The sequence below is a fragment of the Schistocerca gregaria genome, chromosome 1, assembly GCF_023897955.1.
Source record: "Schistocerca gregaria isolate iqSchGreg1 chromosome 1, iqSchGreg1.2, whole genome shotgun sequence".
Classification (NCBI taxonomy): domain Eukaryota; kingdom Metazoa; phylum Arthropoda; class Insecta; order Orthoptera; family Acrididae; genus Schistocerca; species Schistocerca gregaria.
In genome coordinates, this window is record NC_064920.1 from 488,004,241 (window position 1) to 488,027,417 (window position 23,177).

The 23,177-nt window shown below is 39.4% G+C and overlaps 1 protein-coding gene across 1 annotated transcript in view; it reads right to left on the reverse strand.

Moving 5' to 3' along the window:
• Window positions 1–681: 681 nt before the first annotated feature.
• Window positions 682–23,177, reverse strand: part of LOC126269276 (uronyl 2-sulfotransferase-like) — a 173,738-nt gene continuing 151,242 nt past the window's right edge. The window contains exons 3-5 of the mRNA XM_049973985.1: window positions 22,734–22,928; window positions 16,025–16,191; window positions 682–1,618 (exon numbers count right to left, since the gene is read on the reverse strand). Coding sequence (XP_049829942.1) covers window positions 1,482–1,618; window positions 16,025–16,191; window positions 22,734–22,928 — 499 coding nt within the window. The 3' untranslated portion in view covers window positions 682–1,481. The remainder of the gene's footprint in view (window positions 1,619–16,024; window positions 16,192–22,733; window positions 22,929–23,177) is intronic.

Here is a 23,177-nt window from a genome sequence, read left to right on the forward strand (position 1 = left end):
CTTTGATATACCCAGTTTCAGCCCCTGTATCCTCCATGAGAGTCTGCATACCCACTTTGATACCACTAACAGTCTTTATGCATGACCAGAATTTCTTCAGGATTTGAGAGAGATCCTTAAGTAATATTCTGCTATGGTAGTTATTGAAGGATTCATGAGTTGTCCTTTTTGACAGCCAAATATGCCCAATGCACTCTCTCTCTATGTATAGCCATATGCTTTGTTATACACTTATTATGCAGTAGTCTCTTTATAGTCACTGTATATTATGGATGGTTCTTCCAGTCGTTACTGTTCTGCTTGTTACCTGTCCATCCAGTGTACGGTCAACTGTTTTTTTAACCTTGAACCACAGTTCTTCTTCATGCTCCATTCCACCAGTACTATTATGATTTTACTCAGTGCCAACTACTCTGATGAGTGCTGGTGGGAACTGTTTATGTCTGTCCCCTGCTGTCACAGTCTCCATGGGCTAAATCTTCATTAGGATTCATCCTCCTCCAACTGCCTCTCACGTACTGATCTACAGACTACAGTATCCAAATGAAACATTGAGTTTCACTTTATGCATGCTGGTTCTAGGATATTAAACGTTTACATCTGATAGTTTATGCTTTGGCATGAAAATTACATTCCCACTATATTCCTAAGAATTCATAGTTAAATGACATACAAGTGAAGTCTTTTGTTCTATGGTAATGAATCTATATTTTGCATATAGTGATACATCCATTAACCACCATATGAGGTGTGTTATTGGTCTAATCCCTTTAAAAATGCTCTTCAAATAAATATCATTTCAAATATGATGAATGGTTTGGTAACTTTTCGAAGACATTGCACACTCATTTATTACTGGGCATGCATGGCTGACAAAACTATAAATGATTTGCTATTCATACTGGGAAGTTACAATTGTAATGCAAGTACAATATCATTGCCCTGACATACAACAATTATGTTACATATTTACAACTATTCTTCTCATTGAATAACGTGTAACCAAATAATATGTAAACATTTGACAATCTGTGGGTAGAAATTAGCATTTCTATTTTTAATATATATGGTATCAGAGGGACTTAAAACATGGTAACTCAGACATCTTTAATATTAAAACTAACTATTTGCAAATTATGAAAAATTTTCTTCATAGATAATTTACACATAATATGTTCTATGAAGGACACCTGATAACAGTAACACACAGGAAACAACCAGTCCATCTAATATCTGGCAAGAGGTGTACACTAGCTACAAGCATAATGCATCACACTGCATTAAAAAATACACTACAAAGAGATGAAAATATACATAAATAAATTTGTACTTATTATTCAGAAAGTAGAATCATAAATAAAATAGCTGATTCAGCAATAAAATACAGAGATTGCACACCACATTTGGTATAAAATTTCAGTTCAGGTCACATTTATATGAAATTGATGCTGCAATCTGCAATTTGACAGTTTATCATTATATCACTGTATTTGAGTCAGTAATCTTGCTCGTAGCCAATAATAAAATTCATATTCAAGCTCCAGTTGTGAATGTAGCCACTTTCGAGTTTTGTGAGCAACCTCTGGTGGTTTCTTTCGATTCCTATTTTTGTGTGGTTCTGTAAAAAAAAAAAAAAAAAAAAAAATGTATCATGAGTAGTAGAGCTATATAATGAGTTTTACATAATTTTTGATAGCTGAGATCCAGATGTAAAAAAGCTAATACACAAAATACATACAATACTTTTTTAAATTATGGAATGATTGTGAGATGATGGATCATTCTTTTTAGATTGAATGCAAAAAATGTATAATTATTATGAAACATCTATAAATTTGTACATGATAGGTGATTTTCTGTGAACTGGGCCACCCCAAGAAACAATTAGGTAATATTTTTTTATGTTTTATATATTTAGTCTGTGGAAGATTAGAAGATATTAAAAATCTCATGACACACCCATCTGTCATGACATAGTGGTTGAGAAACATTGGTGTACAAGGAACCTCTTGAGTGCGAAGTCACAAGTTGGTCTTTATTAAGGCTCATTTGAAAGTGTTGTGTTAACAATTATGACTGGAAAAATATTAGCTGCTAGTGACTCACCATATGCATCAGGAAGGCGACAGAAAATGAGTGTTTGGGAGATGCAGAGACCAACCTTTTACAGGATGTGTGTATTACACTTCATAAAATGAATGCATTGAGCTGGCCAGAGTGGCTGAGCGGTTCTAGGTGCTTCAGTCTGGAACTGCGCGACCGCTATGGTCGCAGGTTCGAATCCTGCCTCAGGCATGGATGTATGTGATGTTCTTAGATTGGTTAGGTTTAAGTAGTTCTAAGTTCTAGCAGACTGATGACCTCCGATGTTAAGTCCCACAGTGCTCAGAGCCATTTGAACCATTTTGGATGCATTGACATTCAAGTAATGTTCAAAACAAACTGTTTAACTTTGACCACAAACATTGTATGAAAAATGGTGTGCCAAGTGACCACAAGGGTTTGCACAATTAAGATCGGAGTTGAACTTTTTGGGAGTTAGAAACAGTGCAGGGCATTCAGTTAAGTATCCACCCTTATAGAAATGTATACAGAATCATATTGGTGGAATGGGGTGATGAGAACTGATGAAAAGTGATGGCGTGTAACCGAATGCAAAACAGTCTATCATGGAGCTTATCATGGAAGTGGCTATCCTTTAAGGCAGGGGCAGGCAAATGTTGCACACAGCTCATGAGCACACAGCGCTGCACGTGTGCTGCTCGCGTGCAATTGTCAACGGGGCAGTGGTGACAGCCGGCATGTTGCGGTAGTGTAGTACCAGTCTAAGCTGCGAACGTTGATGTGAAGCGACCACTACGTAGTGAACGTTGTATTTCAAGAACCGGAAAATGCAAAGTGAATCAAGGAAATGGAGAAGTGGAGATTTGCTGTCTTTTAAAAAGGAATGGGAGGATCATTTTTTTTTGAAATGTTTAAGATGTGGCAGTATTCTCACTGGTCAGCGGAAGTTTAGTGCTGAATGACATTATAAAAAATTTCCCAAGGATGAGAACAATTTATTCTCGGATTCTGAGTGGATGGGGAAATTGACTGAGCTTAAGAAGAGTGATGTGACAATACTAGATGACTCTGACGTAAGTTGCTATTGTCACTAGAGATCTGTGACTTTCTTTTGTCACGTCTCTCATCTAACTGATTTAACATTTTATGGAGCACTGTTTTCAATTTTTCAGGACGACAACAATGATAGCCCAGTGGTACGTGCAAGTTATAAGATTGTGCTTAATGTAGCGATAGCTGGAAAACCATTTGCTAAAGGTGACTTTATAAACGAGTGCATCAATGATGCTGCTGATTTACTTTGCCCACTGAATTCAAATCAGTTTTGAACTGTCAGTCTTTCTTGGCAGACTGTAAGTTGTCGAATAAATGCCATGGCAGGTGACATTTGCCATTAATTAAGGAGTGCAGTGCAGGAGTTTATTGCATTTTCCATCACACTTGATGGGTCCACAGATATTTCAGACACCACGCAATTGGTGATTTATGTCCGTGGTGTGGACACTGCTCTGCACATAACAGAGGATTTTTTTTAGATATGATATCTTTAAAAAGCACAACCATCGCTGCAGACATCCTAATAGCCTTTGAAGAAGCTGTTGATTCAGGTGGCTTAGACTGGGAATGTTTGGTGTCAGTGACAACAGACGGAGCACCTGCAATGAAAGGGGAACAAATGGGATTTGTTGGATTACTAAGAAAAAAGCTACAGCATACAGAAGAATCATTGCACAGCATCCACTGCATTTTGCACCAAGGAGTACTCTGTGCAAAAGCAGCAAAACTGGGGAACGTCATGCAAGTGGTTATTCAGGCAGTTAATTATTTGAATCCCATGGATCACACATAGACATTTTCAAATATATTTAACTGAAGTTGGGGAAGAGTACGGTGGCATATCATACCACAGTTAAGGCCACTGGCTTAGCTATGGTAATGTACTTAAAAGATTTTTTGAGCTGAGAATACCAATAAATCAGTTTTTAAAGGACAAAGGAAGGTATGATCCAAACTTAGAAGATCCAGAGTGGGTTATCGACCTTGCATTTTTAGTGGACAGTACCGGACACATGACTGCATTGAACACAAGTTTTCAAGAAGAAAATAGCTAATTTGTGAAATGGCTGAAAAAGTGCAAGCTTTCACTAGCAAGTTTGAGCTGTGGGAACGACATCTCTCATCAGGGAATGCAGTGCATTTCCCTACTCTGTCTATTGTGCAAGAACAGAATTGAAAAGAATATGTTTCTGTACTTAGTGCAATAAAAGAGAAATTTCTCATGTGATCTGGGGATATATCATATCTATCCCAAGCTTCTGAAAGGTTCTCGAGACCATTTGCTGTTTCTGTAGATGATACTCATCCCAATTTGCAAATGGAATCAATAGATCTACGGTGTAATTCTCATCTGAGAGACAAGTTCCTTTTGGCAAGAAGACTAATACACTTTTATCATGACTTTCCACTGCAATAGTTTCCTCCTCTCCATCATGAAGCCGTGAAGATAATGTCAATGTTTGGCTTGACGTACCTTTGTGAGAGATTTTTTTCTGTTATGAAAATTAACAAGTCTCAGTTAAAAGCAAACACCAGGGATGAAAATTTGCATAACTAGTTGCATTTGTCTGTATGTAGAAATTTTGTTCCAGACATTAAACGTATTGTAAGCCCCCCCCCCCCCCCTTGTGATAATTAAATAAAACATATCGTAGGTAATAAGTACTCTTTCAAACCATGATTTCTTTCAAGCACTCCTACTAATCTTATTCCTCCATCCAATAAAGCAAGCTAGGAAACAAAATGCATTACAGAGAAAGGAGCAGAGGGATGGTGTGGTGGGGAGGGGAGAGAAGTGGGTGGTCAGCTTGCCCCTGTGTGCACGAAGAATATCTGTTAACTGTGCACAAGCAAGTGCACTGCACACATGCAGGATTCCTGCTCGCCCCTGCTTTAAGGCATAACAGCAGTTAGTGCAATAATGTTTTATAAATATGGATCAAAGAAAGATTCACAGACTGAATTGGTCCATTGTTTCCAGGTGGTATGAACTGCAATGTCATACATTTTCCAGGAGGGATAGTTTGCTCTAAAGGAGGATGGTTTTTATAAACAGACCATGAATCAGGCAAATTATTTTGACCAGCTATTGTCCAAAAGCAGTGCTCATACCATAGTTGTACTTCTGTTATGCCCATTTTCCCACTCTTGCTTGCTGTGACAAATATTCCCTACTGCCCTTGCAAGATCATACATATGAGAATTACTTGTAGGCGGCACAGCACCTCCAACTTCGGGTGGCACATAAATAACTTTCCAGCCAATTTACCATCCATAAATGATAGCATAAGTTAGTTTATCTTGTCTAGAAATTTTCAGGCCAATTCTTCAGTTTGCTGTGCATCATCAAGTTAATGTATTGTTTGAAGTTTTGTTACCTTACATTTTCCAATTCTGTAGCACTGTTTGAAGTCTTGCAACCACCCCATGCTTCCCTTGAGATCATTGTAATCTATGTCATGTACAATTTGATGTGCATAACATAGCAGGTCAATATCAAGCACATCTTGTAAATTTTATTGAGCGTACTTGAAGTGCACAAACACCAGTTTCTGTAACAAGTGTGCCTTGTGCTCCCTTAAATATCTGTAATTTTTATTATGCACTACAAGAGCATATTGTTGTGGATTTATTCGAAACCTGTTCTTTTTTACCTTTTTTTTTTTTAACAATGCTGCAGGTGATCTTCCATGTACGTAATGATGTTTAATACCCACTCCTTGGACAATGATTGTCCTTTATTACATTTGACTGGAGATAGGATTTGTGGCTCCCTATGTGGCAAGGATGATGAACTGTATGGATCAACATCTGTTTCAATATCAGTATTATGTGTTAAGCATGGATCACAATCATTATATGCCTCATGTACATTGTCCGCACAGTTGAGCTTATACGACACCACACATTTCACTTATTCATCTTACAGCTTATACGACATCACACATTTCACTGATTCATCTTACAGAAATGCTAATTTTTCATCTGCCACTTCTTTCTCACTCTGTGAAATTCCTTGGCTCCCTTACTGATGAAATGTCAACTTTGGCAGCTGTTGTTGTAGATAAAATGCAATGTTTGCTTCGTTTATCGTTGTCATTGCTCTACTTTGTATCAACACCTCTAGCACAATTGTGAGTTACTCATTGACTAAGCACCTCAACTATGCTCCAAGCCTCAGGCTGTGCTTACCATTGGACGGCCAAGTACAGCTCCCTGTTGCCATTAGCAGCCAATATTGTGGTTGCATGATAGACAATGTGTGGGTTATCAAATGCCGTAAACATCATTGGCCTTTTACGACCTCACACTCAAGGAGTTCCTTGTTAGATTTTTTCTTCCATCATCATCCATCACTTGGTATCAGTTGAATTCTATGATTCACATCATATTGAACTTCTTATGAGGCTTATTGTGGTATCAATCGTCTTTTAATGCTGAATACAAATGACAGTATATTATTTTTTATTTTGTTATGGGTTAATGTATTAACTGTCAAATGAGTGATCAGGAAAGGCTTAACTAGTACATTGGCTTTCACAATGAGAAGAATTTGGCATAGAATGTGCAGTGTGGACCTTTATTTGCTGTAATACTTGCTGTATTTTAGTTAATATAAATATTTTCTCCTTGCAGTCTTGCAAACTTTGTGAGAAGGATCAGAGAAATAAGCACTGTATCATTTGAGAGATACAGAGTTGAGTGAGTGTGCGAGGACTGACCCCAGTTTATTGCTACTAGCGTCATGTCATCATAATGCACCTGTGCATAGCATGCAAAGTATTGTGCCATAATCTAAGAGTGAACTTAAAAATTGAAGTAGCTTTTGCAAACTTTGTCACTGTATGCTTCAGTATATTAATGTTAAAATTATTAAATCTCAGAAGGATAACTTGAATATGTTTTGCTAAATATATTGTTTCAGGAAAAAATAAATGGCACTAAACAATAAAGCCAGAAAGTCAAAAATTGGTCAGAATGTGCAAATGCGTGTCACAATAAAAAATTACAAGTCTCAACTTGATGAGAGCAATATTCTGGCCAAAGTGGGTGTTTTTAGGAAAATTTGAAGGCACTAATTACTATATTTGGAACTTCATATGTAGACTCAGTTTGATATAAAAACAATAACGATGTGACGGCACTAAGCTACCTCTAACAGTTTTTAAAATTATTTACTAAAAACCAAATTTGGAACAAAAAGTCCCTATTTATATTAGATTAAGTGTCATTTGCAGTTGTTATACAAGGTTTCAAAATTTTAAACATGGCTGAAGCAGCGACTGCTGAAAATCTTTGTGGTAAATGATAACAGCCAAACAGTTGCAGGATAAAGATTTATTGCAATCCTTGACCATGGTTTTGGTACATCTAAATATACCTTCAGCAGAAGCAAAAATACACTAAAATTACATCCTGCAGTGGAGATTGATAAAACAGGAATAAGAACAGACTGAATTAACATGGCGGCTCAGACAAACGACCTGAGTCCCAAAGATTATTGTTGTTATGGTCGATACGACCTATCAATGTTACATTATGATTATGAACTTTATTCTTTTTGTTGTGTCTAAACAGTTTTTGCTGGTTTGTACCTGGTGTGATTTGCATTCATGGGTTGGTCCTCACATCATAAGCCCAGGCCCTGATACAAGAGATGAGCTTTTAGTGATGGCCCACCTACAAATTTAATGTTTGTTCCTGTGCACAAACTGATGAGCTAAGGACATCAGCTGTGCAAATCATGCATCAGATAGGCGTACTGATCATTTTTTATAAATTTTTTAAAATAATGTTTAGTAGTTGGCCTGATTGTGTTACAAAAATTCATACCCAAAATTTTTCATTGCTTCACTGGAACATGCATACCATATATTGCTTGCTACCTTTTCCTTTTATTTCCCTCACTCTATAGCAGTGATGAGTGTTGTGCACTGAAACACTTATGGTACTGCACTATATTTACACAGCCTCACAGAGTACGATTTACTACTAGCCAAGTGCTACCATCACTTCTGAAATATTTAGGTGGTGTGCCACCTACCAGCAGGGTTAGAAACTGCCAGGTCCCACATGATAAAAACTCATGGAAGACAAAATATAAATTTGAAGATGCTTGTTTTCAACTTGGTCATCCTACTTTCCTTTGTGCTGAATGGAATTTTCTTTATTTACCTAATAATATATTTGGGACATATTATCTTTAGTTTGGTGGTTATCTGTTGGAAATGTGTGAGAGAATTGCACAGTGAAAGTAAAATCTGTAACTTGAACACAACTATGGTCCATGTTCCAGTGAGGACAATTGTTGTGTTCCATGTTATTGCCTGATGAGAAGTTCTCTCACCACGTAATTAAAAGTATAAAAATGAATTAGAGATACAACAGTATTTTTAAGACATCAAAACAAAAGAGACTATCCTCCCACAAGGCTGCAGTAGTCCACGGAACTGCACATTACATATCTTAAAATGAAAGCTGTATGGGGAAATAATTTGGCACAACCTGGACAAAGCTGTGCATTTACTTTGCACAGCATGCTGTCAAAATGAGTGAGTTCAGATTCTTCATTTCCACCCTTGACCTTTGCTGCATTGTAAAATTGTACCCAGGTTCGTGTGGCCATGAATAATTTAAATTCACCAACAAGTTTCCTGAAAAATGTTGGGCTGAGTCAATTGTTCAGCAACACCATGACCAATAATCACAATGACTTTCAAATAACATTAAGAGGAATAGAGCTGCTGTGAACATAGATATCATAAATGTTTACTTTGAGAACATTGTGAAGCAACTGGAAGTCATTGCTCCTGAAAATATTCATGGTGGCTATAAGACAAACCTGGTTATTGACCTGGGCAAGAAAAGGGTCTTAACTAAACAGGGATATAAAAATCACAATGAATTCCAGTAAAACTTTGGTCTCTGCCATGATGTGTGGGTATGTGGCTGACATCTTACACCATGTATCAGTTATACGTAAGAGGAAATGCGGCATACTTGGATGGAAGACAGCCCTCTATCAGCCAGATATAGCCCATGAAAAGTGGCTGATTTGACTGAACCAGTTTTGAAGACTGGTTCATGGCTTTACTCTTACCTGAGCTGAAGAAGAAAGATGTAAGGTTATTACAGAGGACAATATAAGCAGGCATATTAGTCCAAGGATTATTAAGTTGTGTGAATCCAATGATATTTCATTCAATGCCTTTGCTTCATATGCAACACACCTGACCGAACCTCCGCACCTGTCTTATTTTCATCCTATGAAAATCTGGTGGTATCTCAAAAGATTTTTTTCCATCACTGTTACAGAAGTTGATGGACAGATTGGCTGACAATGGACCTTCTAATTTAAAAGTAGGTTTCAGAAAATCAAGGCTCTACACTAAACAGAAATGAAATGATAAGCAGGTTACCAAATAATGAACTAGGTTCCTCACACCATCATAGAGTGCTTCCTTCATAGATAATCTCAAATCAATGAGGCACGAGAACTCTTACGAACTCTGGTAGTAGTATCAAGAGGGGGAATAAGTCCATGTTGAGCCAGAGAACAGTGTACATGCCACAATATAGCTGATCATTCAATCAGCAGTCCAAGGAAGATGAACCTGGACCTTGAAGAACTTCAGGAAAGAAACAGAGATGTACAGTATTGTATATAATTGATTGATTGAATTGATTGGGAGGGGTTATGGGACCTAATGGTGAGGTCATCAGTCCTGAAATTCCGAAATGAGTCACAGCAGAAAAAGGGTCTGCTAAAAATGGATGGATCCGGTCAAGGGAGTCAAATTATAAAATAATGAATATGAAACACACACAATAAATGCATAAAAGGTGAGACCAAATCTAAAAACTGGAAGAAGAAGGGGGGTCAGTCATGGGGTCACAGATTGAGAAGACTGTAAAAGAAGTCCCAACCATGACCAACCTGTCCCTGCTCCAAGACTAAAGTAGAACCTTATATCTGGAAATGAAAACCACTTTCATGGAAGAAACTGAAGACCAGTTCAACCATTTGTGGATCATTTGCTAACATTAAATTTAAGGAATCAGTAAGACTATACTTAACTCAAAAGGCTGTAAGAAGGGGCAGTCCACCAATACGTGAAATATTGTCAGTCTGACTCCACAACCACACTCTGGGGTGGGTTGTTATGTAGGAAAAGCAATGGGTGAGCTGGGTATGACCAATGCATAAACAGCATAAAACAGTGGACTCCTACCGAGAGGAGCAGAAGGAAGAGTGCCAAACTGCTGTAGACTCCTTGATTGTGTGGAGTTATTGCAATGAGCAGTAGCACTCCAGATGACATTCCACTTTTGGCCAAAGAGAAATTTGATGTTGATCCGAATATCAGCAGCTGGAATCATGAAAGGAAATGGGGGGGGGGGGGGGTACATATCTGCTTCTCTAGCCAAATGATCAGCCAGTTCATTCCCTGGGGTGCCCACATGACTTGCTTGGGACCCAGAGGAAGATGATTGAACAGGTGGCTTATACAAGGGCAAAGAGAAGGTCATGGATAGCAGAGCCCAAAGGGTGCCAAGAGTAGCCTCAGTCGATAGCCTGCAGGCTGCTCATAGAGTCTGAACAAACTAAAGCACTATGGAGGGAGGCCTGAGAAACAAAAAGGAGGACCCTGTGAATGGCTAGAAGCTCTGCTGTGAACACACTATATGATCCCAGCAATAAATGGTGTTCGAAGCCAGTAGAAGACGTGAAAGCATAACCCACCTTATCAGTTGTCTTAGAACCATCAGGGTGAAAGATGGTGGCACAATGGAACTCTGCAGGGATGAAAAATACAAGATGCTGGAAAATCATAGGAGCAATAGAGACCTTAGGACCCTGGGATAGATTGGTCCTAATCTGTGGTCTAGGCACCATCCAAGGTGGGTGGGGGGAGTGGGGAGGATGAAAGACAGGGGGTGCAGTCCAGTGAGTGGAGATGTAGATCCAACAGAGGGAAGTGAGATGCATGCCAACCGACAATCCCTCTTGTGGACAGGAGTTAAGAGGGGGTGGAACACAGGGTACACAGAACAGTCAGGATGGCGAATGGTGATTGCATTAGAAACAAGGAGTTGGTTGGTTGTTTGGGGAAGGAGACCAGACAGCATGGTCATTGGTCCCATCGGATTAGGGAAGGATGGGGAAGGAAGTTGGCCGTGCCCTTTCAAAGGAACCATCCCGGCATTTGCCTGGAGTGATTTAGGGAAATCACGGAAAACCTAAATCAGGATGGCCGGACGCGGGATTGAATTGTGGTCCTCCTGAATGCGAGTCCAATGTCTAACCACTGCGCCACCTCGCTCGGTAAACAAGGAGTTGGCTCCATTGGAGGCATAGAGGGGGAATCCCCACTTCTGTGGGGAGACTATCAACAGGACTAGTGTGAAAGGCACCAATAGCCAAAAGCACCCCACAATGACGGACAGGATCATGGAGTTTCAAAGTGGAAGGAGCTGCTGAGCCATAAACCTGACTACCATAATCTAGTCTGGACAAGGCCAGAGCATGGTAAATATGGAGAAGAATGGAATGGTCTGCACCCCAAGACATGTGGGCCATGAGATGTAGAGCATTACACTTCCGCATACATGTAGTCTTTAGGTGGTGAATGTGAGGCAGCCATGTCAGCTTGTTATTAAACAGAAAGCCCAAGAAATGGGACTGTGCTAAAACATTGAGAAGCTGGTTGCCTAAATAAAGTTCTAGATTAAGGTGTAGTGTGGGTTCATGACAAAAATGCATAACCCACATTTTGGAGGAGAAAACAGGAAGCCATGGGTGGTGGCACATGCAGAGGCCCATCGAATGGCACCTTGAAGCTGATGCTCAGCAGATGATACCAAGTGGGAGCTGCACCAGAAGAAAATATCATCAACGTACTATGCCGGGGTAACCAGAGTCCCAACAGAGGTCACAAGCCTGTTTATGGCAATGAGGATGAGTGTGACACTTAGCACAGAACCCTGTGGGATACCATTCTCCTGAATCTGAGGGGTGCTGAGTGAAATGCCATCTCGAAACCAGAAAAGCCGGTGAGATAAAAACTCGTGGATAGAAATTGGAATGGGCCCATGAAAGTCCCAGTCATGGGGATCTGGTTGTGTGTGGAATCTTGGCCTGAGGCAGTGTCTCATGAAGAGCTAAGAGCCTGCACTAATTCCCTTTTAGTGCATTGTAGGGCTCACCGTGGTGTGGGATGAAACAGAGGGGGGGGGGGGGGGTCTGCTCAACTCTTCATTTCTGCTGGAGAAAGGTAGTAGGGTAGGAAGAGGATGATGATGTTGTCACAAAGTGTGTTGCGAGGTGTTCTGCAAGGACCAATGGATCAGCACGCAGATCACCTTGGAGGTTCAGACCCTGGACAGTTGACTGTCACTGGCAGCCCAGAGGGCTATGAAGCTTGGACCAAACCTGTGATGAAGAAGCATATGTCCCCAAGGAAAAAACATAGTGCTCCTAGCATTCCTTTTTACTCTGCCTAATATGGTAATGAGTCTTGGCATGGAGTTGCTTAAAAGTGAGAGGGTTGGTCTGTGAAGGGTGTCACTTAAATCACTGCAGTGCTTGTTGGCGGTCCTGGACAGCGACTGTGATTTCCTTGGGCCACCACAGTACCAGTTGACTATGAGGAGACCTGTGGGTAGGGGGACAGCAGTACCTTCAGCATGGAGAATAGTGGCAGAGATGTCTTGCACGACTACATCAGTGGGCTTTGAGATGGAGGTGTCAAAGTTCACAGCAGACATAAAGGCCAATTGGCCCTGTGGAATGCACAGTTTTGGGGCCTGACTGCCTGGCAGCAGCAGGGGAATGATAGAATCGCCAAAAATGGTCACTGTCACAAAGATCATCATGGGATGACCAGTGGAGGGAAGCCACAAGGGCAGGGGAGGAGTTCATCAGATTTATAGCAGAGAAGGTGCCATGAGCAGCACTGAAGTTGGTAGGGGAACCATCATTGAGGAGACACATATTGAGGTCCGTGATAAGTTGGTCAATTAGGATACCCATACCTATTGAAGTGACACTCCCCCACAGTGGATGGAGGGCATTGAAATCCCTCAGGAGAGAAGGGGGGTGGGAGTTGTTGGATTAAGATAAACAGTGCAATGTAAGGATGTTGCCTACCTGGAGGGATGTAGACATTGCAAATGGTGACTGCTGGAGTCGTGTGCACTCTAATTGCTATCACTTCCAAGTTGGTATGTAGGGGGATCAAATTACTAATGACAACAGAGCAAACTGAAGTGCAGACCCCACCAGATGCTGTCCTGTGGCCAGCACAGCTCTGACAGAGCTCCTGATAACTGCAAAATTTAGGAGAGTGCTCATCATGGAAATGTGTTTCTTAAAGAACAAGACAGAATGCAGAATAGGAGGAGATGTTGCATTTCTGGTAGGTGATAATAGTATCCATTGCAATTCCACTGGATGATCATGTGGTGAAAGTCCAAGATCAACATGAAGAAGCCGAGGAGGATGGGGTGACATCTATAAATAAGATGACTCAGGTTGCAAAGAGGGAGATGGCACATCCAGGGGCACCAGGGGTGCGTTATCTTGGGATATATGTTTCTTCTTCTCTTTCTGAGGTAGAGGAGGGCAGGGCACAGAGGGAGTACAGGCTTCTGCAAGATCTGGAACTGAAAGGAGCGGACGACCTTGGGGCGTACAGATGGTGTGCCTTGTGGCTGAGTGGTGGTAAGAATCTTCTGGCCTGAGAGATGCCACAGAAAGAAGTCATGGGAGGGAGCCTGATCACTGGCAGATGCTAAAGGAAGGAGGCACTTCCTTGGCCAAGGAGGGGGAGTAGCCCCATGATGGGGGTCATGGGAACTTCAGGGGAGGGGTAGGGGAGAGAGGGATGTGGCTGGGGCAAGGACAAGGTGGGAGGAGGAGGAAATGAAGTAACAGAGGGAAAGGTTGAAGATAGTGTCACTGGATGGAATCTCTCATACTTTTGGTGAGTCTCAGCATAAGACAGGCAATCTAGGGACTTGTATTCTTGGATCTTCTTTTCTCTCTTGTCAGGTGGGCAATCTGGCAAGCGAGGAGAGAGGCAGTCAGCACAATTGACACACACAGTCACCACACAAAAAGTCTGCTATACAGTGGGAAGACATATGCCCAAAGCACCACATAGGTAGAAGGATGTACAGGTTGATGCCATATTTGTAGCACATATTGACCTTCTGTGGCAGGGTATCCCCCTCAAAAGCCAGAATGAAGGCGCCAGTATTGGTGCAGTTGTCTTTGTGACCCATCTGCACATGTTGAACAAAATGAATGCTATGCTGCACCAGATTAACCTGGATTACCTAATCAGTTTGCAGGGTGAGGTCCCTATGAAAAATATCTCCTTGGACCATATTCAGAGACTGGTGAGGAGTTATAGACACTCGGACATTGCCATGACAATCACTGACATGAAGAGCTATGGATTGGGTGGCAGAGTCAGCTTTGATCAGTAGGGAGCCTGACCACATCTCACAAAGAGACTCAACTTCACCAAACTTTTCCTTGATATTTTCCATGAAAAACAATGGCTTGGTGGTGGTGAATGTGTTCCCATCCATCCTAGTACAGATGAAGTAATGGGGAAAGGATTTCATCCCAAAACAGTGAGCTTGCCCTCCACCCCATGGTGTAGCCAGGGAAGGGAAGGTTGCCAGGTCATAGAAAGCAGTATTCAATGATCCTTCACCATTCGAAGAGACAGCAGTTTGAGAACAGCCAGATTTTTGGAGCTTGATATGCTTCATGTGCCAAGCATCCACCCTGATATCACTCGCTCCTACCAGGGGCTCTCCCCATGGGCGCCACCCAGCTACAGCAAGGGATGACTGGCACGGTGGCTGTTGCTGGGAGTTCTGATGCTCCAAGAAGATAAACTACCACTCTTTGGCATACATGGGGAGGGAACAGCTGAGGTGTCAGTAGTGTGATTCCTGTGTTGGCTGGTGACCTAGTAGGATGGAAGGGTGCTATGGTGGGGAAGGGAGAAGGAAAGGAAGAGAGGAAAGGAGTCCACACTGAAAATGCTAGGGAGAGAGTTCTTCCCAATATGGCTCACACTAAAAGCTAATGTTTTGACTGTATGCAGTACACAATTGATGATAAATGCCTATTGCTGAGACATTTTGCACTGAAAGAAATATTACTACTGCTCACAGTTCATGAAATTTTTTATTACAGCTCTAATATAGTCCCGTTATAATAAACGAACCCACAAAAGAATGAGATTCATACTTTCAGAGTCAGCCTGAATCAGAGAAGATGCCAAAATGACAGTGGCAGCACTCCACACACAAATACTAGCACCATGCTCAAATGGTGGTTACTTTCTGTACCATTCTTGTACTAAAGAACCGAGAAGTATGTCTGACTTCTCATGCTACAGCCCTTACTTTGCTTATAGCACACAACTCACTACAGTTCAGTTACTAATATCAGTATCTTGCTATCTTTCTGGCACTGTATGGCAACAGTAGCTTGACACTAGTTGTCATTTATGTTGCCTTATCCTTTACATTTCATTCTCATTTCTTTCTCAAAATGAATTACTAATTCTATTATGATGTTATCTAATTTCACTCACATTGTGATACTACATAATGTAACATTCCTCAGTTAACAGTAATGTTTAGTTGGTATTTTTGTTGACTTTTTTAATTTTCATACATCTGAAAAACTTGTTTTACACTGAGGTTTAAATATCTCTGTGATATGTCATATCATTGAATGAATAGAATTCCTGAGAACTTCATAAGTTTTAACTATTTAAATGACACTTCCTTACTATAGAAATCAGCATTGCCTATATACTCTTCCACTCTAATGAATGTAGTTACGTGAAACTGCAGCTGCTCTCATATTACTTACGTAGCAGTTCTTCAAAATACATTTTTTGAACGCCCTTAAAGAAATATGGAAGATTGCTCTCCAAGGAAGCTAAAGTAGCATTCAGTTCTTCCAGGACACCAACAACAGGAAAGAAGTGTTCCACATTTTCTTTGGCTTTCTCTAGTGCCATTCGATTGTTCAGCTGCCTGCAATAAATGATACATAAAAATGATTTACTATAGTGTTATCTTTCCCTAATTAATTTCACATCAATTGCAGTACAGATGTATGTGAAGAAGTCTCAATATGAATCTAATGGTAAAATATGATACAGAGAAGTCCTGTGTGGAAAAAAACATAATAGAAAGATTACATAGTGCTAGATGAAGCATTGATCAGTTAGAGAGAGAGAGAGAGAGAGAGAGAGAGAGAGAGAGAGAGAGGTTGTTAGGGATAGAGATAGACATAGACATTGTCAGAGATAACTACATTGTCCTGGTGATGCAGGAGCAACTGTAACTAATTAGTTCACTCTGCAAAGATAAAATTGCACAATACCACTACCATATTTCTACAGCCAACATTGTTGTTAATTTCGTCATTCATGTTGCGAAATAAGAGAGGTACAAATTGCCTCCTACCTTCTGTCCCTCTTCTACCTTTCAGAATGTAAGCATCTCTTATATTTGCTTGTAGTTTATTTGAAATAACAACTGGAATTTCTGATATAGTTTATATCTGATTTACCAGAATGATGTGACTACCTTTCCTTTTGATTTGTGCATTGTCTGCACACTGTTATATGCAGATTTGCAGGATACAGATGTAATGAAACCTTGCAGTCTAAATTTGTTTAATGAAGTCTCATTTATGTTTTCTAGTGTTTGCTGCATTATATTCCACACAAACATGGTCCACTGTCACCAAACTCAGATGCTTGCCATTGAAGATTCCGAGCCTTACAGTTATCAACACATGTAACCAAAAAATTAGCTTAAGTTGCCCATCCACAGTAGAGGTAATTCAACATTGATATTATTACTTTTAATTATGCTTACCATATTCTGTTCCTGCACTGGCCATTGTGACGTGTCCAACTTTGGAACAATTAGACTTTGGAAGCAAATAGAAGAAGAAGAAAAAAAAAAAAACATCCTATCTGATTGGGACACATTACACAACATAGCTTATAGCTTTGTGTGTGTGTGTGTGTGTGTGTGTGTGTGTGTGTGTGTGTGTGTGTGTGTGTGTGTCTCAAGTCTGTTTGTAACAGCAGGTGATGTGGGGCAGGCTTGGCCATTCTGTGCCTAACCTGAGGGAAAAGGGTGCACTCAAAACAAACCTGTACTGGTTTAAAAAAGGAAAACCATTACTCTTTGTAAACTGGATATGTTGGTTTCTGTAACCTTCTCTAGTATTGTTAATATCAGAGACTTGTGTGTTGGCTAAGGTTGATTGCCATGTTTGTGGCCTATAGGTGTCTAGCTGGAATTCTATAACAATTGACAAGGTTTATTTTGTCATGAATTGTGAATTGTTATTGGCTATTTTGAGAATCTCCTATTAAGTTCTAGTTAACAAGGTTCTATGGGCAACCAGTGTTGGTTAAGCTATCTTTGTTCAGAATTAACTTGTTTGTAACATCCTTTTATGATGACAGTTGTTCCCTTAAAATTCATCCCAGTGCCAGATTTTATTGAAAGTTTTTTAAATTATTAAAATGAATGCCTTTATATATTTTTCCTTAAAGTGAGTTTTTTAAAAAATAATTCAAAGTGACTCTTTCTTAATTATTGGAGTGGTGAATACTTTTACAATGATTGAAGCTGTTGTAAAATTCCAGTAGAAATTAGATGCCTCTGTTTCTGGTGAGTAAGAACCAAGGAAAAAAACCTGTCATGAAGGGCATTTGTAATAAATTTTACTTTTGAAAAAATTGATCCAGCACATTTCCTCAATGTAACCATGTTTCCTGGCCTTTATAAACAGAGTAGCCATTTCAAGACTGTAATTGCAAGATCATAGGTTAATGTAAGTGAGATCTAAGCCATTGCAAGTGTGAAATGCTGGTACATCAGTAACTGGTGTAACTGCCAAGATGTTGAATGCAAGTGTTGGATGTTACTTTGTGGGATGGACTTCCATGCCCCATTGCACTTGGCTGGTCATTACGAGGACAGTTAATTCTGTTTATGGATGACACTGGAGTTGTCTGATGATGTCTCATATGTGCTTGATTGCAGACAGATCAGGTGATCAAGCAGGCCAAGGCAACATTCAGCTCCCTGTAGAGCAAGTTTTGTTACAATAGCAGTATGTGGGCAGTAGCTGTCCTCTTGGAAACCACCCCCTGGGATACTGTTCATGAATGTCAGTACAACAGGTTGAATCACCAGACTGACATACAGATTTACAAGACCTCTTTCAAACTCAGTGAGGTGTTGATAATGGCATCTTTGTTGTCTTAAAGGCATTTGTGATCACACCTAGTCTCACAACTGTCACAACACGTACTTAAAGCAAACTTTATCTGCATCCTTATAGTGAGGCTGCTAGTGCCATTTTTATGTGACTGGTGTGAAATTTGAATAGACAACATTTTCAGATGCAGAAACATGCCTGCCAACTTTTATGTTGCACGACTCCGTTTTGGTGTTGCAATTCTTTTCTGTCAGTGTTTACTGAAGTACCATCTTAAAAAAAACTGCTTAAATAACCAGTCAGATTTCAAAGTGGTCCCAAGATTGGCAACTTGCTTTAAATGTACACAGGAACAGAAAGATGGCTAAAGCCAGACATAAATTCTGGTGAAATTTTTTCAGAGGCACAAACTTTGTTCAGAAAGGATTGATTAAATAAAGTAGAAGGTGGTGTGTTTATGTCCATTGGTAGTAGTTTATCTTGTAGGGAAGTCAAAATAGATAGTTCCTGGAAATTACTATGGGTAGAGGTTATACTCAACAGCCATACAAAAATAATAATTAGCTTCTTCTACCGAACCCCTGACTCAGATGATATAATAGCTGAACAGTTCAAAGAAAACTTGAATTTCATAACAAATAAGTACCCCACTCATACAGTTAAAATTGGTGGAGACTTCAATCTACCCTCAATTTGTTGGTGAAAATACCAGTTCAAAGTTGGTGGTAGACAGAAAACATCTTCTGAAATTGTACTAAATGATTTCTCTGAGAATTACTTTGAACAATTAGTTCATGAGCCCACACAAATTGTAAATGGTTGTGAAAACACACTTGACCTCTTAGTCACAAATAATCCTGATCTAATAGAGAGTGTCATTATGGATACAGGGATTAGTGAGCCCAAGGTTATTGTAGTGAATCTCAAAACCATATCAACCAAAACCACTAAAACTAAATGCAAAATATATCAATTTAAAACAGCACATAAAATTCGTTTGATGCCTTCCTAAGAGAATTTCTCCATTCCTTCAAAGCTAATTATGTAAGGGTAGACCAGATATGGCTCAAATTCAAAGATACAGTATCGACAGCAATAGATATATTCATATTGCATAAGTTAAAAAGAGATGGGACTGATCCACCATGGTACACAAAACACATCAGAACACTGTTGCAGAAGCAATGAAAAAAACATGCCAAATTCAGAAGAACGCAAAATCCCCAAGACTGGCTAAGTTTCATGGATGCTCGAAATTTAGTGCAGATGTCAATGTGAGATGCTTTTAATAGTTTCCACAATGAAACATTGTCTCAAAATATGGTAGAAAACCCAAAGAGATTCTGGTCATATGCAAAGTACACCAGTGGCAAAAAACAGTCAGTACTGTCACTGTGCGATAGCAATGGAAATGTTACTGATGATGGTGCCACTAAAGCGGAGTTATTAAATACAGTTTTCCATAATTCCTTCATGAAAGAAGATGAAGTAAATATTCCAGAATTCAAAACAAGAACAGCTGTTAGCATGAGTGACATAAAAGTAGATGTCTTAGGTGTTGTGAACCAACTCAAATCACTTAAGAAAGGCAAGTCTTTCGGTCCAGATGGTATACTAATCAGGTTCCTTTCGGAGTATGCAGACACAATAGCACCTTTCTTAGCAATCATATACAATCGCTCACTTGACAAAAGGTCTGTTTCTAAGGACTGGAAAGTAGCACAGGGCACAACAAAATTCAAGAAAGGGAATAGGATTAACCCATTGAATTACAGACCCATATCACTGACCTCAATTTGCAGTAGGATTTTGGAGCATTTACTGTATTCGAACATTATGAATCACCTTAAAGAAAATGACTTATTGATACATAACTAACATGGATTCAGAAAATATCCTTCTTGTGCAACACAGCTAGCTTTTTATTTCCATGAAGTAATGAGTGCTGTTGACAAGGGATCTCAGATCGATTCTATATTCCTAGCTTTCCAGAAGACTTTTGATACCATTCCTCACAAGTAACTTTTAATCAAATTGCCTGCATATGGAGTATTGTCTCAGTTGTGTGATTGGATTTGTGATTTCCTCTCAAAGAGGTCACAGTTTGTAGTGATAGACGGTAAATCATCGAGTAGAACAGAAGTTATATCTGGCCTTCTGCAAGGTAGTGTCATAGGCCCTCTGCTGTTCCTGATTTACATAAATGATATAGGTGACAATCTGAGCAGCCCTCTTAGATTGTTTTGCAGATAACGCTGTAATTTACCGTCTAGTAAAATCATCAGACAATCAATTCCAATTACAAAATGATCTAGAGATAATTTCTGTATGGTGCGAAAAATGGCAATTGACACTAAACAAAGAAAAAACATGAGGTCATACACATGGGTACTAAAAGAAATCCCATAAACTTTGGGTATACGATAAATCACAAAAATCTAAGGGCTGTCAATTCGACTGAATACCTAGGAATTACAATTACGAGCAATTTAAATTGGAAAGACCACATAGATAATATTGTGGGGAAGGTGAAACAAAGACTGCACTTTACTGGCAGACCACTTAGAAGATGTGACAGACCCACTAAAGAGACAGCCTACACTACACTTGTCCATCCTCTGCTCGAATATTGCTGTGTGGTGTGGGATCCTTACCAGGCAGGATTGATGGAAGAGGACATTGAAAGACTGCGAAGGGGTGAGAGTGTCACTGATATCATATGTGAGCTGGGGTGGCAGTCACTGAAACAAAGGCAGTTTTCTTTGCAGCGAGATCTATTTTACGAAATTTCCATCACCAACTTTCTCTTCTGAGTGCAAAAATATTTTGTTGACACCCACCTACGTAGAGAGAAATGATCATCATAATAAAATAAAAGAAATCAGAGCTTGAACAGATAGATTTAGGTGTTCCTTTTTCCCTCACGCCATTCAAGAGTGGAATGATAGAGAAGTAGTATGAAAATGGTTTGATGAACACTCTGCCAGACACTTAAGTGTGAACTGCAGAGTAGCACTGTACATGTGGATGTAGATGTAAAATTACGCATCTCACAAAACACAGAAAAGCAGAATCCTTTGAATTCACCATCGAAGATTCCCAAAATGAATCATCCAATTCATACAAACACTTGGGTGTAAAAATTTATGTGAATATGAAATGGAATTATCACATGGGTTCAATGATATTTAAACCAGCTGACAGACTTTTGCTCATGGCAGGATACTGGGAAAATGCTGCCAGCCTACAAAGAAGGCTGTTTACAAAACACTAATATGTCCCCTCTTAAAATATTGCTGACACACATGGGACTCATTACAAATAGGACTAACAAGGGCTGTTGAATGTATTTGAAGGATAGCATGAATGGTGACGTGTTTGTTTGATTCTTGAATGAGAATCACAGAAATGCTGAAAAACTTGGGCGAGCAAGACACTTGGAGATAGATGCAAATCATCCCACTGAAGTCTGCTAACAAAATTTGATGATCGAGCATTAAATGAAGAATCTAGAAATATACCTCAAGCCACTTATCACTCCTGTAGGAACTGTGAAGATAAGAGTAGACTGATTACAGCATGCACAGAGGCATTTAGATAGTCATTGTTTCCATGCTCCATACACAATTTGAACAGGAAGACACCCCAACATGTGGTACAATGACAAATACTCTTTACCACTTCACAGGGGTTTGTAGAGTCCAAATGTAGATGTAGAAAGTGATATTACAAAGCGTGCTGCACCAAAATGGTCATTATGACATGTTGATTTAATTGAGAAATAATCTTATTTATATAGTACTAAGTTAGTTATGTACAGTGGAGCAGAATTTCCAGTTTCAGTACGAGTATTCACTCTATGCTGTGTCAGAAAGTTTATAATCTGCATGGAGAGTTCATAAATTAACTCATTATCTATGTTTCATTCAGCATATGAAAGTACACAAAAATGGTTTATTTAAAATATTAAAAAGAACTGTGCAATGTGCATCCATAAGTGATGTCATGTGAATATTTTGTGTGTGTGTGTGTGTATGTGTGTGTGTGTGTGTGTGTGTGTGTGTGTGTGTGTGTGTGTGTGTCAACAGAGTGATGAGAATGTCATGAATATTGTCATACAAAAGCTCTACAACATTTACTAAACAAATATTAATTTTTACATTTCTACTTAATGCAGGTGTAGGATTTCAATACCCATAAAATCATATTTATTACTACAGCAAAACAAAATTATTACTGCTCTGAAATTAGCTATGTTTCATGAAATATTATTATATTGATAGTGAATTAGTAGCATTACAAGCATAACAAAGGTATGAACACTTACATACACCATTCCTCATGTCCACAGAAGTAAGGTATAGTTAGATCATATGGCTGCCCTGTTTCAAACGTACATTCTGGATCTTGAAGTGCAACACATTCATCAAAATTAGAGCTGATGAAATTCTTGTTGAGCCTTGGAGGAGCATAATGCAAATCAGGATTTCTTGGATCTGGTGTTACTCTAGCATAATAAAACCTGAAAATATATGTTAAACATTTGTAAAGACATGATCTGAATAAAAGTAAACAAATGAGACTGAAACTAATTCATCGTGACTGATAATTCACACTCTCATACTTGACTATTTCCCATAATAATATGTACTACCAACAAATATGGTATAATTCATGAAATTATCCACATATACAGCAGCTGTTTCATATGATCAGATCTTTGTTTTTGGTGTTTTTATTACTTTAGAAAAGCAGTTATGTATATGTGAGG